General features: G+C 39.3%; 2 protein-coding genes across 3 annotated transcripts in view; both read left to right on the top strand.

The window, feature by feature from the left end:
- Window positions 1-7685, top strand: part of QSER1 (glutamine and serine rich 1) — a 46498-nt gene extending 38813 nt beyond the window's left edge. Inside the window, exons 11-13 of the mRNA XM_065635184.1 lie at window positions 1621-1773; window positions 2939-3034; window positions 3625-7685. Of these exons, the coding sequence (XP_065491256.1) occupies window positions 1621-1773; window positions 2939-3034; window positions 3625-3765 (390 nt within the window). The 3' untranslated portion in view covers window positions 3766-7685. The remainder of the gene's footprint in view (window positions 1-1620; window positions 1774-2938; window positions 3035-3624) is intronic.
- Window positions 7686-17324: 9639 nt separating this feature from the next.
- Window positions 17325-18577, top strand: part of DEPDC7 (DEP domain containing 7) — a 15798-nt gene continuing 14545 nt past the window's right edge. For both annotated transcript variants that reach the window (XM_065635051.1, XM_065635050.1), the window contains exon 1: window positions 17325-17406. In XM_065635051.1, the coding sequence (XP_065491123.1) occupies window positions 17334-17406 (73 nt within the window). In that variant the 5' untranslated portion in view covers window positions 17325-17333. The remainder of the gene's footprint in view (window positions 17407-18577) is intronic.

The following is an 18577-nucleotide window of genomic DNA, read 5'->3' as shown; positions in this document are numbered from 1 at the left end:
TTTTCACTAGATACAGTGAATCTGGTATATTTTAGTACTGTATTACTAGCTAAATCAGACACCGAAGTCGGGAGCCAGTGTTTGATAGTTTTGCCTGTAACGTTCTTTATAGTTCTAACAGTTTACTGTGTCCTTTGGATTACAGTATTTGATAAACAAAATTAGAAAATATTACTGCTGCTGTAGTAGAAGCTCAGTAGGTGAAGCATCTTAGCTGAATTGTGTACATTTAATTTGGAAGTCATTATCACCATTTTATGTCTTGTGCTCTCACAGATGCAGAAATCACTAGTATTTTCTCCTTCGTTCCAATTCAAATTTGTCTGGTTTAGGTGAGTGGTCCAGCCATGTAAATAGTTTTGGTTAACAGGAATTATCCAGAGGAAGGTAGAAGTGGCCAAAGCCCCTTGACCCTCAAAGTCAACCTTCAGGAAGACTATTACAGCAGACAGAAAAACCGAATCATTTAAATGTGTTGAAGCTGTTGCAGTTTGAAAGCATTGCAGTGAATATTGTATATGGACAGGTTAGTTAGTCGAGGTTACTGCTGCCACTGTGCAACTATCTCTGTGCAGTAGATTTTTAGAGCTTCTTACTGAGAGGGTTTTTTTAATAAAGGCAAAATGGCCGATGTATATAAAGCGCTAAGAATTGTAGGCAGAGGAGCTGGTTGAATTGTAGTACTGCTTGTTAAAACAAAATACAAAAAATTGTTCAACTTCCTATTTTAACCCAATAGTCCAAATTAGATCCTTAAGCTGCAACATTGATAAGTTTTTCTGTATCCCTGATTTTTTTTTTTTTTTCCCCTCACACTAGAGTATAATGCAAAGATATATAGATGTTCATTTAACTTGAAGTATTTTTTTCAGGACCAGATTATACAGCATAACAGAACTATTCTAAAGCAGCTGCTGACACTGTATTTGTACAACTGTACAAACACTGTATTTGTACAACAAAGTTGTGTTCAAATTTACTTACGCAAGTAATGTAGAACCGAAGCTGGTAGAAATGCAGCTTGTTCCCGTGAGTTAATATGTCTTAAAAACTTGTGCTTTTTTGAACCAGCCATGTACTTCACTCCACATAAGCTTTTCCACCTTACAGAAATGATAAGATGCAATAAATTTGTGTTTTTTAAAAGCTGGGACAGAACCTGTGAAGATATTTAGGCACCCAGTGCCTGCTACAGCTGGCAGGCTGCCCGAGCCTGACCGGGCATGAAGTACTTGGGCATCTGCAGGTAACTCGGCCTTAGAGATTCTTGGGTAGAAAATGGAATGGAAAGCATTTTAAAAGGTAAAAATTGCCTAGTGGAGCCTTTTTTTGCACTTTCTAACGAAAGTATCACAGATGATAATCTGAGGTACAATAAAAGGACCTTCTATCTTGAAAAATTATAGTAGTCAAGAACAGGTGGTCATGCTTTTCAAACTGTATATGGTTGCTCGATCTGATAAAGACCTTTTTTGCGGTCTTTGCAGAAGAATAAATTGTTTTAATAATAAGCTGCATTCTAACTTTTCAAAGAAAAATGGCCAGTTTATCAGCAGTCTAGCTGTTTGGCCAGTCTTGAATTTTTTCATAATCCTTTGTGTTCATATGCTCTGTTTAAAGAACGCTTTGGAAAACTTCCCTGAACTGACAGTGGTCACTCGGGATTCTAAGACAAAAAGTGGAGGATCATCTGTGTCTAAGATCAAAATGAATGGTAAAGCTTACAACAAGAAAACGCTGAGGGCTTCTAAATCAACCACTAAATTAGCACAGGTGAGTGGTGAGAGGGTTTATTGCTGCCACCGTCTGACTTCTAATATGATAACCACATTTATATAAAATATTGTTTCATGTGTCAGGCTTTTTGGTAGATTTATCAAAATACAGAATCTTTGAGTGAGGTGCTTTTTCTTTTGTTAGAAAACAACACTTGAAGCAGTATATTAAATCATTCGTTTAACCCATCTGTGAAACATAGTTAAATACCAGTCGGGAGACAAAATATAATAAATAATTTCATAAATATTCCCCTATTTAAGTTCTGTGTTTAGACCCAAATGCTTTAATCCGGTATAGTTATACAGGGTGTCTGTAGCAACTACTCAAGATTGCAGGAAGATGAAGTATAATAGTAGTAAGCTGCTTCCCTTACTGTACAGCTTGTAATGATAACAGCTTCTTACGCTTGCCGCAAAATGTCTGAAGTAAATGATACAATGGTTTCTAGATCAAGAATGAAAAAATAATGTTAATACTGTAAAAACTGAACCAGATAACACTTTTAAAAACTTGTTTATTGCTCCTTTCCTCATTTCCAATGACAGAATGAAGCCGTGTATCTTAAATGAAAACAACAACAAAGTTTTAGAAAGTAACATGGTAAAACTTGAGATGTACATGTTGTTTGTTTCCATAGTATTCCTGGGGAACACTATAACTAGATTTCGCTGGGCACTGATTTACCTCCCAGCAGTAACCGGTGCCTAGACAAATGACCTGTAAATACAGCCCACACTCATATTTCTTGCTAAAGTAACTTAAGCGTTATACAAGCATAGATCAGCTCTTCTGAAGCACAAACGATATGCTCTTTTTGCCATGATACCCATCACTCTGGTAGAAAAATATTTAAGCTTTGGTAATTCTTGCACTAGTTCTTAAGGGGGTGTCTTGCCCGTTTTAGACTTGCAGTGCGTTTGGGATTGCAAGTGTTCTTAAACCTAGTTTTGATTAAATAACTTGGTAGGGAAAGTGGAGACAGGAGATAATTGTGAGGTAATATAAATTACAGTGTATCAAAATATGTCAAAGCAATTATTTGAATGAAATACTCCATTTCTGAATTGTTGAAAACAAACTGGTTTACAGAAGAAAATATCTCATATCTGTGTCTTGGAAAATAACATGAATTTACCTAAAACAACTGTTCTTTTTGCAGGAGTTTACAGTAGATCCAGAAAAAATACAGTTGTATTCTTTGTATCACTCACTCCATCATTACAAATATCACATATATCTAACATGTAAAGAAGAGGTGAGTATTGTTCTCTTTGAGACACTTTTACATTCATTGAGGGAATTGACTCCAACTAGAGGGACTGTTCTCCTTGGTAAAGGAGTACGAATTGTGGCCTCCTATTTTAATTAATTCTTTATGGCAAACAAAAAGCTGTGCTGAGCAGCTCTTATGTTGCCCCAATGGGCCCTGCTGCCCAGAAGATTCAGATAGGAGGTTTGTGTGCAATCAGTTTCCCTTAGGACAGTTGAACGTCCTCCACTGTTACCCAGACTAAGCAAATTTTATCAGTGTGTGGAACTCCTCAGATCTAGGAGCTACTTTTTGTCTTAGAATGCCCACTCCTTAATTTTATTCTGCAAATCCTTGGTAGAAATATTCCAGGTAGCAGAAATACGAGAGTTGAGCTCTGGCTCATATTTTAAGAAGTGCATTTTTGGGGGATGTTTTACTCGTTTTTTAAAGCTTAAAGGTTTTCGTCCAAAGAAGGGTCATATTTAACTGCAGAATATTACAAAAGCAAAAATTCTGAAATGCTGGCAGCCTAACGTGTGTGTGTGTGTATGCATCTCTCCCCCCCCACACCCCGCTTCTCTTTTTTTAAATAGATTTCTTCTGTTCAGAAGAAGAGTGCGGATCTAGGACAGGAAGAGATTGTGCAGCTGTGCATGAAAAATGTAAAATGGGTGGAGGATCTTTTTGAAAAGTTTGGTGAACTTCTGAATCGTGTCCAGCAGAAGTGCTCATAACAAACATGTATCCCAAAACTCCCATTTTTCTACGGCACTAACCTGGTGGAACAGAAAGCTCAGAGAGAGGCTCTGATTTCTTTTACAATGCCAGACTGCGTTCTTCTTTGTAGCCATTTTTATTTCTCTTCATGGAACTTTGTGCCTTGGCTCTTGCTAAGGAAAAGTGATGCTGCCAAGGAAATCAGTCCTTTGGAGATGGAACTAAACATAAACCTAACCACATTTTTAACCTGAAGAATTATTTTCTATTTTGTAAACTATTGGATAACTTAGTTTTATTTTCAGAAATGTTTTTGACAAGTGATAAAGCATGCACTACATATACTTTTTTTCTTTATTGCTAAAAAGGTAACAACACTTAAAATAATACAGATCTTTTCCATCCCTGACTAAGCAACAGGAAAGTCAATGTTGGGGTGAACTAATTTTTACGTCTGGCCATCAAATTTAGAGTTTTGTACATTTTGTGAACAGAGCTGGAGTGACATCAGTTTCTGCATACATACATATATTGCCATCATGAAATCCAGAAATGTCATTATGCTTTATGGACTCCTTTTACTATTGTCATGTTCAGGAGACTGAACATGGAGTTGGTGCAATCCTATGACTGCTTTTTGTGTCAAATTATATTGTAATGAAAGACAATGACCTTAACTATTTTCCCTGTTTTGAAGAAAAAAAATATTTTCCTTTATACTGTGTTTTTTTTTTTCTTTTGGAAAAAAAAAATCAATTGTACATTTTATCTCACTAATAGTTGTATTTTTCACAGAGAAAATATTGTGGTTAAAATTGTTTCATGTATCTTTGTAATACACTTTCCATTGTTCTCAGTAAATCCTATTCATTTATATGTTGATTTCATATTGTAAACTATATATCTTGAGGTAACCCTTTTGTCTATACAGGTTTGCTTCAGTGTTAACCAGAATAATGCATACTAGACTAGTTTTGCTTTAAGTGTAGTTGTGTTAGACACTGCAATTATTTTCCGATACGTGAAAATAAATTTCTTACTAAACTAGCACTTGATTAACTGAGAGTTTAAATGAAGAGCTACTACACTTTATCTTTGTCAACAAAGATTGATGATTGACTAGACTATATGCAGTGTTAAACACAGCTTACATCATTGTTTGTAGAACTGGCAGTTGCAGAGCTGTTCTCTTTTTGGTGCCTTTCAAGTTTTCAGACATCTTTGTAGCTTTTTCCCCCTCCGGTTTGTTAAGTTAGTAGTGCCACTAGTCACACGCAGACAATGAATGTAATGGGCTCTAATCAGGAGAACGTTTTCTTTAAATTTGCCAACAGAATGCCTTACTGAGTCATTCAGAATGGATATGTACTCTACTGGCGTCCTAAAAAATAGTCATGTTGGTCTTTTTTCAGATAATATAAGGAGGGGAAAAAAAAAATCATTCCTTTATCCTTTCACTGCCACTTAGTGCCTTAATTTCAGCCAAGAAAGCAGGGTTCACTCTTCATTGGCCAAATGAAATAATGTTCATTGCCATGCGACCTTTTTTTCCCCCCATTATCTGTTTCGATCCTATTTAGCTGTTAGAGATTCATTAGACCTTAGAACTATAAAGAGTTTAATGAATAGATGTGAAAATGAAATGATTTGATCTTGAGTAATCAAATAGAGGTTTGAATATTAAAGTATGTACAGAATTTTAGCTGATTAGTTTTAGAACCTTGTAGGATGTTTACCATATTTCCAAAGCTTTTCATCTTTTAAAGCAATAATTCTCCTTTACAATTTGTATGCAGACTACAGCAAACAGGAATGAGTATGTGCCCTTGCCTTTCTTAAAGCCTCTTCGTCGTGGTTTTGCTTTAAAAAAGGAGGTCATGATCATGTTATTAGATGCATTGTGCTACTGCTACATCTACTGTAATCAAGGAGAGATGGGTTTTGGTTTAGGTAGAACGTGCAGATTGTTGGAGCAATCATGAAGCTAATTAATTTTCCCAGTGAAAAGAAGGGCAGACACAGGGTGGAAAAGTTGCCATTGTTTCAGTCACGCTCTGTTGAATTGGTAGGAGCTGGAGTTTATATGGTGAAACCAAATGGCAAAGTTACCAACATTGCTAGCTCCCGGCTAAAATTATTTTCATGTAAATATGCGCACTGAAAATATAGTAGGAATGCGCCTGGTGCACTCTTCAGTCGATAGCGGGGGTTCCCAAATTTACTTAGTGTATTCCCTGAGTGGTGGGGTGGTTCATGAGAAGTATAATATTTATTTGCCCAGGCAGAGTTTTGCTGTCGCATGACAGTGACACGCACAGCGCAGTTTGGGAATTCCTGATCTGTAGTTATAAAATGGTTAGGATGCAGCTGAAGGAAAAATAAAAGTTGGCTCCTTGATGGGAAAGAACATGTCAGACTTTGTGTCTCTCACATACCTTCCTAATATGACTACAAAGCAATTGAGATTTCTGTGCTTTCTAAATGATATCTGTACTGCTACTGTACACTTAATCTAGATTTTTGAATCTAGAAGTAGCTTTAGGAAGCTGCTTGTTTTATTACGAGTCCGTAGAGGCTGAAAAAGGAAACGAGAGGCTTTTGGAGTGGCTTGTCCCTATTTAAAAAGAAGGTGGTTTTAGCAACAACCATTTAGAAAAACAACAAAAAAAGTGGCCAGGATGCTCTGCACTGCCATAGAAGGTGACCTGGCTTATTTTGGGCTGTTTTATTCCTGAGGCCAGTTAAGCAAGCACTGTGCCTGTAGAAGACAGGAGAAAACTGTCTTGAATAAAAGTAACTACCCAGACTATTCAAGATTAACATAATGGAGCTTCCATCTTTGTCTTGGGCTGCAAAAATGGTGGCTGGATTATTAATTTACCAAATTAGAATAAATGAAAACGTGGGACTCTCAAGTGTGTTGAAGGATCATAAATCAAAATAAAGCTTTGTTAGTGGGATTGAAGAGGTTTTTTTATACTGAAGCAAACTTAGAAACAAAGTCAATGGATAAATTACTTTTTTCGCACAAATACTTTGCTTTGTTTTGTTGCATTTTAGATAATTAATCTGCACCCACACCTCAATTATTTTTTTCTTGAGGTAACAGTGAGGTCTTCATCCCTTAACATCTGACAGTGGAAATCGAGCACTCATTGACCACACGAGAAGGTGCACTAGGAAGGAACAAACCCCTCCTTAGACTGAATTAGCAAAATGGAAATTAAACTAATTGTGTGATGAATTATTTGGGTTTTAATTCTGCTATATTTTCCATTAGTATGGCATCCCTTTTTACAGTAGGTTTGTTCTTATTGCAATACAGTATTTTTCTTAAAGGCAGGTATTCTTTGAGATGCTACTTCCAAAGTTTTGCAAGCAAAAAATCAGAGACAAAATTGAATTAAAAGATGTTTCTGAAAATGGCTGAGGACTTTAGGGTCTTTGAAGTTCTACGACATGTATTGTATTCACATATTGTCGAAATGAAATACTACTTTTTAAAAAGTCAAATCTTACAGGCTGTCTTCCAAGTAAATGATTTCCGTAGGGAAATATATTTTAAATATTATTTAAATATTTACTACTATTTAAAACAGAAAAGCTAAATCTATGGTCACAAAATGTCAGTGTGTTATCAATCATTTTTTATTTCATTGCCAACACTTGACATTGGGTCTCTCTTACCCTCTCACATACCTGTGCATTACGCTGCACATCCTGCCATATCTTATTGTTTAAGTTAATATTAACATGTCATTGTTAACAAATGCATGTTTTTCTGCGTATCTCCTCTACATATGGCAAAAAATGAAGCTAGGGCTAATTATGAGACACTTTATGCATTCTTAGTCCAGATTTTCAGGTGGTCCGTAATACAATGTATGGAAATGTGAAAAAAGGACAGTTTTGTACCATTCATGATGTTATTAACCCATTAAAGTGAAAACACTTTTTAAACAAAAACCTTATAATGCTTAGTCATTTATTATTAAAATATTGAGTCTTGAAAGTTAGATTGTTGGAAGAAAATCGACAATTTAGACTGTATTTTCTGATCTCAGTATGAAGAACTACAATTCTAGATTGCTTTTTTTTCCATTATATTGCATGGATTGAGTATGTCTGGTTTATCTGGGTTTTTTTACATTTCTGGGTTCCAGACATTCTGAATTAATTTTCACAGTATATCTGCCAGGTCTTAAACTGACGCGATAAGCGAGGAGCCGGATAACTGGGATAAGGGAGAGACTACTGCTGTGATTCAGGTGGTTTTTAGCTACATTATTTCCTTTTCTTCTCTTTCTTGCTAAACTAGAATATTGTCTCTGTGTACCTGTGGGAAGAAACAGTGCTGTAGAGGGTTTTAGTCTTTTTTTTCTTTCCTCAGTTACAATGAATTGCCATAGATAACATCTTAAAATATTTTTCCCAATACACAGAAGGCTGAAGTCCCATGATGTGGATATTGACCATAAGATATGTGGTAGGCAATCTCTGAGCCACTGGCTTGCAGAAAAAGGTGAATCAGAAGGGCTGGAATATGTTTTTTAATCATCCTATATATATATGAGCTGCTTCCCAAACTAAGATGAGTATAAAATGAGACATTTGCCTATGGAGTTGATGATTGTTTTCTCCAACACTTTGGGAAGTGGGTAGGCACAGAGTGTCCCATTGCAGTGCAGATGCTGAAGCTTTTGATGCTGTGTTCCAGATATAGATGATAATTTATCAAGAGGTTTTTAAAAAAAAAAAAAAAGAAAAGAAAAAAATAAAGAAGACAACAACAAAAAAATGCAAACACACACACAAAAAACCAAACAACCCACAACCAAGAAGCTGAATATATGCAACTTTTTAAAGAACAGCAGCTCCTAGTATCAGCAATTTATTGGTAAGTATCTTAAGCAATCGAAACAACTTCTTCTGCATTAACTATTTGCCTCTCCTGTAGAAAACCTAACAAATCTTTGTTTCATTTCCAGAAACTAAAGAACTGCAAACTGTCTTAAATTTTTTATTTCTTACAACAACACAACAATAAATAGAGAACAAGCTATTTAAAAGGAGAAAAATAAAAGGTGAGTCAGGGAAAGCAGCAAAGAGTACAGCCCTGCAAAAGTTTATCTCGTGTTCTGGGCATGTCTTAGGTTTCTGCTTTTAAAAGTTCCACTCAGCTCTTTCTTTTGTGCGTGTGTGTTGTTAGTTTTGGTTGGTTTTTGTTGGGTTTTTTTAGCTACCTGATGAACAAAGGGTAGAGGGAGGTGGTAACGCTGAGAAGCAGTGAGGAGCCAGCAATGGGATCTGGTGGCAGGTGGACATTCGTAGCAGAGGGTCCCAACAGAGGCCTGTTAGCATTTTGCCGCACACAACAACTTTATACAATTAATTCAGTCTGTCCCAATTCTGCCTCTTATTTTGCTACAAAAAAAAGTCCTCTTCAGTTTTGAAAAGCGCAGATGCCAGTGTATCTCTGCATTCATTGCCTCCTGCTAGAATCTCTTTTTGAGTGTGTGTACTAATGGACCGTGGTTCCTACTTGGGTTGTCCTGGATTGTCAATGTTCCAACAGATATAAGGGGGGCAAAAGCCCCTCCAAGAAATATTTGTATTGCAATCATCTCAGACAATATTTTTTTTATTTTTGCAAGTGCAGGTATATAATCAAAAGTTTGGCACTTGCCTTTCTAAAGATGTCCATGTGAAGGGTTAAAAAACCCTCTTCCTTTCAGACTCTCATGGCATGAATGGATTTCTCTCTGTGTGTAGAGTGTTTCAATCATGACCATTCGAAGTAAAAAAATGCTACAGCCCTATGCAAATTGGGACTTCGATGTAGCTAAGGGAGTTTATTTGGAAATGAGTTGTGAATATTTTAATCAATCCACTCAGCTCTTCTGCCTTGGTATAGACATATGTGTGTATGGAAAGCATGTACTAATACAGCCATTAGAAGAGGGCATTCAAGTAAGTGCACATCAGTGCAAATAGGAGTAATATGAAAATGTATGAAAATGAAAATATGAAATGATGCTAGCAGTAACCTGAACTGTAAAATTGCCATCCAGTATACAGTCAATATACTAACTTTGAAATACTGTAACTGAGTCCTAATGGAGCATGCTGAGGAGGTAACTATTAATCATATAGCTTCAAAATTGGAGTATTTATCTTCTTCTAGACACTCTACGATGTTTACGCACACAGAAGAATTTTAATTATGTATCTGGTTCTGTGCATATGGTAAAGGTTATATATGGTAGCAGCTACTCTGGGCTTTGGCTACTATGCTTAGCCTTAAAAATTCTATTAAAAATGCAGTGGTTATTTTTTTGTAGGTGTTTTTGGTTCAAATTATGATTAAACTAAGTCTCCTTATTCTACATGTGCTACTTGAAATCTTTATATAATTGGGAGTACATGCTGTAGCCTTCTAAGACTTCCAGAGCTTGTAATAGCAAAACCTTTTAAATAAATTACATTGTTTGACATCAGCCTCTCCTTTCTAACTGTGGTGGCTGCTAATTTGATTTGTCTGTGCATTATCTATGCATCATGTATTTTTGCTGTGGCAACAGAAGATAAATGGTATGATAATTGAATAAAAGCTGAAGCATCAATGTTTTATTATGTGATTAGGTCAAATTGGTAACTCATTCAAAGGTCTGGGAGAGTAAGGATTTAGATCTGTCTACAAGCAAAGCAGCTTTGGTGGTTTCTGAAACCTCTGAGATGTTGTTTGTTGGTCAGCATGTAGAAATTTCTATCCCTACTGCTTTGGTAACAGGAGAGAGTAAGTGAATGCTTTTTACTTGCTTCAGTGCAAGGTCCAGCAACTTTGTTTAAACAGCCAGAGAGGTGGTTTGACCACAGTCAATGGACTTTGCACTAAAGAAGTTGAAGAGAAAGCTTGCGTGTTCTGTGAGAATGCAAGTGTTGCAATTCTGGAACCAGGCATAATTGAGTTGGGTGGCCCCAGCGCATTGTACAGTAATATTAAAGGTGAGCTGTAGATTCCTGTTTGTAGCATACTTAAACAATAAGCCTGATCCTCTGCTCTAGAACACAAGCCTTGCATTCAGTGTAGATATAATTGGAACGTAGCTGTTTTCTAAAGAAGTCAAAACAAATGGTCAAAATCAGGAGTTCAGCTATGCTTGGCAAATGTATTGAGAGTTCTCACTTTTTCCCCCTTCATTTACCAGCTCATTCTGTCCCATTAAGCTGGTGCCACTAGTGGGTGCTCACTTTGGGAGAAGGGACATGAAACTTGTCCCTGGTAGGTCAGTGTAAGTTACCACCTCACCATGCTTCAGCTGGAAGTCACTGCTTACTCAGCTGGACCTCCACAGGCTTTCCACAAGTATATAAACTGGTGAGTGCTTTGTGAACTTACCTAAAGCCACTTTCAGTAGTAACATAAGCTGGTGTATTTGGTTTTGTGTTGCAATATACAGTTCACATTCAGTCAGTTACGGCAGCTCACCTGAGAAATGGTGACAGTCAGCTGGGCAGATGGAACCTTCTAACGTTTCAATTATTTGTATCTGATTATACTTGCTCACTCTGGTTGAACAGGTTTCTGCCGCATAGGTGACAGTGAGTCTTTACTGTTCGGTGGGGAGTCTTTATCCAAACAGTGTTGCTAGGACCATGCCATCCATCCCGTGCACATCTAGGCATGCTGTAATCAGTCTCTGGTTATAATATATAATCATTCTTGGATGTCTCAGAAAACTTCTGTAAGAGGAAAAGTTGAAAAATCCATTTCAGACGAAATTCCTTAGTATTTATTAAGACTGAGAAACTGAGACTTGTCCCTGTGTTTTTGATGACATTGCTAAAAGTCTTTGCCCCTATACACTTCCTTACAGTAAGTCATCTCTAGTAATTCTGGCCCCAACTGGCTCCCACCCCATCCGCTGCGCGTGGATTCTTTCTGGGAGCGCAGCGTGTCCCACCGGAGGTCAGTGTGCACCAGCGCAGGCTCCGCGCGTTGCCTCCCTGCCCTTGGTTTGCCAGTGCCCGGCTTGACTCTGTCCCGCAGTCACACTGGTATTCCAGCCCAGGAATGGAACGATTGCGCTGCTGGACAATGCACCCTTTGTCGATTCAGTCAGTCGTTCACCCAGAAGCCTCAGTCCTGGGAACTTGTTTATTGTTCCAGTCTCTTCAAAAATGCAAGGGTGGAATCCTTAAAGATCTCAGATCAGTGTAAAATACTGAAGTTGGCACTTTGGGAGTAAATCGTAGTCGTGCCCAAGCAAGAGTTGATCTGCAAGGAGCCTCTGCGCGGTGGGGCAGGTGTGGTTGGTGTGGGTTGGCTGCTGCAGGACGGCATCCCTGTATCCCACAGAACCTACTACTGAAGTCGTTTTTTGATTCTAGATGGGAAACTGGGACCAAGCGGAGTGAATTTGTGAATAGCGTGCTCTGCAGTGTCAGTCCTCTCCGACCTGTGGGGTTTAGCCCCAAGCAAACCTCCCGTGCTCTTTGGTACAAATAGAGGAACACGGTATGTAACAATAAGGCGGATTCACCATGGGAGCTCTTCCAGCTTCCTTCCTATCTGTCCAGCATTTCAAACGGCCTTTTGCAATTCAGTATTGTATTAATAGCTCTTCATTTTCTTAAATTTGAGATGAACGGAGGTGGAAGAGAGAGTTTTCTGATTTTTATAGGACCGTTTCAGTATTAAAAACCAACATACTGAACTTCGTATTGTCATGGTGATGAAATAGAGATTTAATAATGTTATGATAATTGTAATTTCTGTAACTGAAGCTGTTCATTTTCCCTTACGTGAGTTTCTTTATGTGACAGTGAACCATATATTGGAATCTAATTTGTCTCATCATTTCTGAATGGAATGGAGCAACATTTTAAGGGTTACTGTTTAAAATGTTCTCCTTTCATCAACTAATGCACTGTAGTGAATACAGGCATTGTTGATACTTAAGTGAGGAAAAAACAAGAGAGTAACTGTTCTAAATAACTGGAATATTTTTCTGAATTTTTATGGTAATTATTAATTGCTATGCTTTTTCAGATACAGCCATTAAGATTGGGTTCAATAGATCCTTGTGATTATGGCATTAGAATTTTCTGTATATATCAATTTAAGCTGTGTTGACATACACTTAATCTTTAAAGCTTACGTTGTTATGGGAAGACATTCGAAATCTAGAAAAGAAAGTCTGGTATAAGAGAGCCTTCTGTAGTCTGACGTATTTGAGATAAAATCACCATTTCAAATGCAGAGTCTATGCTAAACCTTCAGAAAAGTGGGTTCTAAACTCTTTTGAAAATAAGAAATGGGATAGTATTCTCTTGCAAGAATGCCTCTGTATTTCATAGTCAATTTTCAGTGAAAAAACTATATTTTTTCTATTTTTTTGGTGCTTAGAATGTAAATAATTATTGAGACATTGAACATTTTTTGGTTTTAGAACATTTTGTTTTCCAGGTTTGGGGTCCTTTCAGTTTTTCTGAAAATTTTGAAATTGAAACAGCCTTTTTCCTTTGTTTCTTTCAAGAATATGTAACATTTCCCAATCACTTAACCCAAGCATTGATCTGCTGTTGATAAAGCAGCAGCACCCCATATTTTCTGTTAATATGTCTGCACCTTTTTGGGCAACACATCCTCCAACTTTTTTCAAAAATGATACTTAAATACTTAATCACACAGTCTTCTTTTACTTTGTGAGGTCTTGTATTCAATTTTATCTCCTTCATTTGTGCCCAGAATATCTGGAAATTACAGGTGCTCTCGCATCCAAATACTGGTTGGCTGTCCAGCTTCCGTAAAGGGATTCATCAGATTCTCTCTTTGTGATGATACAAGTTTCTATTTTGCATTCTATCTCCCCATAATCAAGAAAAGACCTGAATGTGGGTGACAGCCCACAGGAGCCTTTATCATCATCTTTATCCTCAAGCAGACACTTAATTGATGAGGAAGTGAATCAGATCCTGAGCAGCAGACATGCCCGAAACTGTGGCTGTTGAATTTAAATGCTCTGCTTCTCCTGTATACTTCTAATTAAACCCTACGGTTCTTACGTGAGGCTCAGAAATTCTTGAAAGCTTAAGTTTGTAAATTCTTCAAAACATAGGCTGCTCTCTCGATCCTATTGTAGTTGGCAGGAGCATTTCTAGATGACCTGGAAATAAATCAAATTTTGTTTTTTTTTTTTTCATTTGCTGTTCTTCACTATTAAAGTTCTTTGTAACATTTTCAAAGAATCTGACACAACTGTACAAATCACGACTAGGTTGCATAATGTGTTCAAAATACATTTTAGCCACCATAACTAGATCACAAATTTGTTGTTCTGTGCAATTTCACATAACAATATTAGGTAGAGAGCCAACAGCAAAGCTTTCTGTGTATCATCAAACTTCCTTTGCTGGTGCTGTTTACAGTCTCCATTGGAGACCAACACCCTGCAGACCAGGTTTGGGTATATTTACCTGCAGTAGCGTCTGGCTCTGTCTGTAGCCCTGTATTTTGCAGTAGAACTGCTTTTGGAGCAAGGTTACTGTTCCATGGGCAGGTAGAAATGCCACCACTAAGTTGGTCCTAAGTGATTTGATGAATTATACTAATTATGTCTTTATAATTGATGTTCTCTTGTGCATTCTGTGTTCGACTTCAGGAAGGATAATTTGGGATGAACACTGTGGAAGGTGAAGTCAAATACAGTGTGTTGTACTTTCATCCTGAGATCTTTGCAGCGTAGTCTAAGGAATTACACCAGCAAAGAATGGCCATACTGGCTGCACCAGATTGCGTTATTTAAAATGACTATATAAAAGTATAAATTAATTTTGTATATGGTCATAATTATATAAAGTGTGTCTGTGCTTTAAGAAAGCATTTTATAATACTGTCATTGTAAGAAATACTGAAAGTTATATTGTGTTTTCAACATCCTTTGATAGCAGATACTGTTGGAGAGCAGCTGGCTGCCTAGCCCCTGGAGAAACTGGTGTGATATGATCACTGGGGTGGAAATGGGGAGGCAAAGGCAGAAATCCAGAGTAGACTGTTGGTCACCTAGTAATAAAATACAAGAATAAAAATCTTACAACCTTCTAGATGAGCAGCTCATGGTGCATTATGTGGGGTTCATTCTGTTTCCTACAAGCAGTATTTTGACAAATTCTTGTGTGATGGGTACACCTCTTTGAAAACGTTTGTAGTTCTGAATTCTCTCAAGATTGTGATGAACTACTGCAGAATGATGGACTGCATCCCTTTATTTCAACAACTATGCAAAAATAAATTATTTTAAAGAATGAAAATGAACTCGGGTATTTACTGATTTGCGGTTAATATATTCTGGGCAGTGCATCAAAAAAGTCTAGCATCGAACTATAACAAAGTAGGGAAAAATAAAATAATGTGTCATGGAAATCTCCATTGACACATTCATTATATATTTTTATTAGGTTATTAAAAGACCATTGTCAAAACAGACACTTAGGTGTCAAGCTTTTTTTTTTTTTTTAATATCTTCCTCTCTTCCCCCAAGAAAGAAATCTCTGTATTCCCTATTGTTGAAAAACAATATGTTCGTTTTCAAAAGCTAGCATTTTGCTACAGTTTGAATAGATTCCTATTTCTCTGGGCTTAAGCCCAGAAAATTAAGACTTCTTTCTCTGAAAACCTTAACAAGAACTTCCACTGTTAGAAATCCATTATTAAATACTTTATTGCTCTGCTAGTGAAACATGAAGAAATGTTTGTTTGCCACAAGTTTGTGGCATCTAGTTCTCTCTACCAATTTTTCACAACTTACAAATGAAGTCCATTTTTTTATTAATTTGTATGCAATGAACAGACCTACAGCACCGTGTGACAGATGAGGACAACAGAAAGCTCACCTGAGCTTCAGTGGATAGCAGACGTCCTGCACTTTACACCTGCTTGCATGAAACTCATCGTAGAACAGGCTGAAGTTTCACAGGGGATTTTGTTTTGCAAAACTACCCTCAGTTCAATAATCTGACAACTCTGAATTTTTCTATGACTTGTAATATCTATGTTATTTGGTCTTTAATGTGCATTATACACTTCCGATGTTGTGTATCATGGAGATCAATTTGGCTTTGTGTTTGCGCCTATTGAAATCAGTCCAAAAATATGATTGAATTTTATGTTGTTTTAATACACTTTCATTGACTAATAATCATCCAAATACTCCATACTTAGTTGAAAAGTATGTTGGATCTCTCAGCTGTTTCCTGTAGACAGTAGAAAAAACTTTTATTACCCTGAAAGTGAATTTATTATTTCATTCCAATTAAAAAATGCCTACTGCTGTAATAAACAGCTCATATAAGACATCACAGGAAAATTTCAACCATATGTGGTTGTTCAAGCCATATGTCTTGGTAACAAGCAAGAAACACAGTTTAATTGTTCATCCACAGTCACGTAGGAGGTGTATTCTTGGATTAACTTAAATAGAACTGACCAATTTGATTTTTTTTTTAATTACACAGTAAAAACAGGGGGAAAATTGCGTTCTCTGCTCTTCAAACAACAGGGTTCTATATGCTATTGCCAGGAATGCAGGGTAGCATTTGTATCGCTGTTGGAAACATGAGGGATTTTACAGCTCTGGTGTTCGGCGCTGTTATCCAGCTGAGAGCAGCAGAGCCCTCTCACAGAATCATTTTGTTTGGAAGAGACCATTAAGATCAAGTAGAACCGTAATTAGGTATCTAGCACTAAATCACATCCCTGAGAACCTCATCTATACAACTTCTATTGTGAAATATTCAGACAAAAGATTAACAAGCATTTTAAACACTGCCAGAGCCAGCAGTCTAGAAACATCTTTGATTTAACTACTTTTCCTCCCTCCCAGTTTCTTACTGCTTTGAGTATCTTTAAATTCTCTGTATGCAAAGCAAATGAGGTTTTCTGGTGGGTTTTGTTGGGTTTGGGTTTTTTTTGCACGGGTTCAATTCTTCTTATTAAAAAAAAAATGAAAAGGAACAAGAAAAAAAAAAAGTAATTTTTCACTTCGTTGCTGGACTGTTGGTCCTTCGCACCAGAACTGCATCGCTGGTAAACGCACAAAGTCTTCGCTGCATTTTTTTCTCTGAAAACAGTTCCTGTTTGTGGATCTCGCCGGTGTTCGCACTCGCAGAAACGACGTCTTGTAAATCCGCCCGGCCGGGGGTCGGGCTGTCCCCGTTGGCAGGCGGGCCCGGGCGCATCTCGGAGGAGGGGTTGCCTAGGTGTGCTTTCGCTGCTCTTTCTGCCACCGCAGGCCCTCGGAGCCAGGGCGCTGCGGCCCCGCTTCCCCTCAGCGCTCCGCCCGCCGCCACCTCTGAGGCGCTCCCGCCTCGCGCGGCACGCGGGCAGCCGTTCAACCGCCGCCGCCGCGCGCGCCCCGCGCCCACAGCCCGGCCAATGGGGGACGGCGCGGGCGCGGCGGCCCCGCCCCCTCTCCCGGTTCCCGGCCAATGGGGGACGGCGCGGGCGCGGCGGCCCCGCCCCCTGGCGGGCTAGTCTCCGCGCGGGCGGCGCGCGGCGCGGCAGTGCGCGGAGCCGGCGCCGGCCATGGCCACGGTGCGGGAGAAGGCGGCGGCTTTGAGCCTCAGCGCCGTCTGCAGCCCCGCCGCCAGGCCGCCGGGTACGGGGCGGAGAGCGGGGCTAGGGGGGGAGCGGGGCGCCCTCGGCCCGGGCTTGGTGGGGACAGCTGGTGAGGCGAGCTGGGGCTGCCCCGCCGCGGGCGCGGGGGTCGGAGCCGGCCTGCTCCGCGCCGGGAGCTCCGTGCCCGCAGCTCCGTGCCGGCGCCTTTCCCCGCTCCGCAGAGGTTCAAATCTTGGCCGCTGTCCGGCGCCGGTGGAGGGAGGTGTTTCCGCCCGGGGCCCCTCACCGCGCTCGGCGGCGGAGCTTCGCGACCCGCGCAGCCCCGCGGCCCGGGCTCGGCGGCTGCGGCTGAGCCGGCGGCGCGATCGCGGTGCCCGTCAGGTGCCCACGGGCGGCGGTGGGTACCGGGGAGACTCGGGCGGCTGTTTCTGTCCTGGAAGCAAAGTACAAATCAGGTGGCTCGCTAATGCAACGTGAAAGGTCGCTGGTTGAGAACGTTTTCTGCTTTTCCCCCACCCCGAGCACCTTAACTTTGTAAAACCATTAATCCTTAATGCCCACTTAATACCACTTACCCCAAAAAAGGTTTTGAGGCGTGTGTGTGGAAGGAAGATGTGATAAAACAGTGGTTACTGGTAACATTTTTGCAGGTAGTGTTGATACTTATTTTAGCAGTGTGTTGATACTTATTTTAGCAACAGAAACCAGCGTTGATGTATGTTTGGTGGTGTTCGGTTTGGTTTTTTTCTTCTCTTCCAGACAGGCTAGTCAGCTATTCAAATGTAGGACTGGAAGGAAATTCTGTATGCTGTTTTGTTTGTCCTGCCTACCTGAGGGTGTGAGCAGGTTAAAGTATCAGCAAGCGCGTGCTTTGTCTGTCTTGTACTTTTAAAACTTTGGAAACTGGAGGTTCGGGAAGGTTTCTACTGCCTTCTATTTAAAAAGCTTTTTATTTTCCTGACATGAATCTTCTCAGAAGCAGGTGTCTCTTTGATAATGGCTCTGAAGAGAGCTGTTGCTTTCCTTTACAGCAATGCTGGTGTGTTCAAATGCTATTGTGTTCCCTGCTTTTTTTTTCCTTCCCCCTCAATGTTTACTGCTCTTCTGGCTTCCCCTCACCACCTGACAACTTGCTTATTTCTGGGCTCTCTGGTAGATCAGCTGGAAACTCTGGTTCCCAAACTTGGAATGCAATCCTCTAACTAAAGCCA

This window comes from Caloenas nicobarica, chromosome 5 (assembly GCF_036013445.1).
Source record: "Caloenas nicobarica isolate bCalNic1 chromosome 5, bCalNic1.hap1, whole genome shotgun sequence".
NCBI lineage: Eukaryota > Metazoa > Chordata > Aves > Columbiformes > Columbidae > Caloenas > Caloenas nicobarica.
Note: the sequence above shows the minus strand (reverse complement) of the source record. Positions and strands in the feature narration are given on the sequence as shown.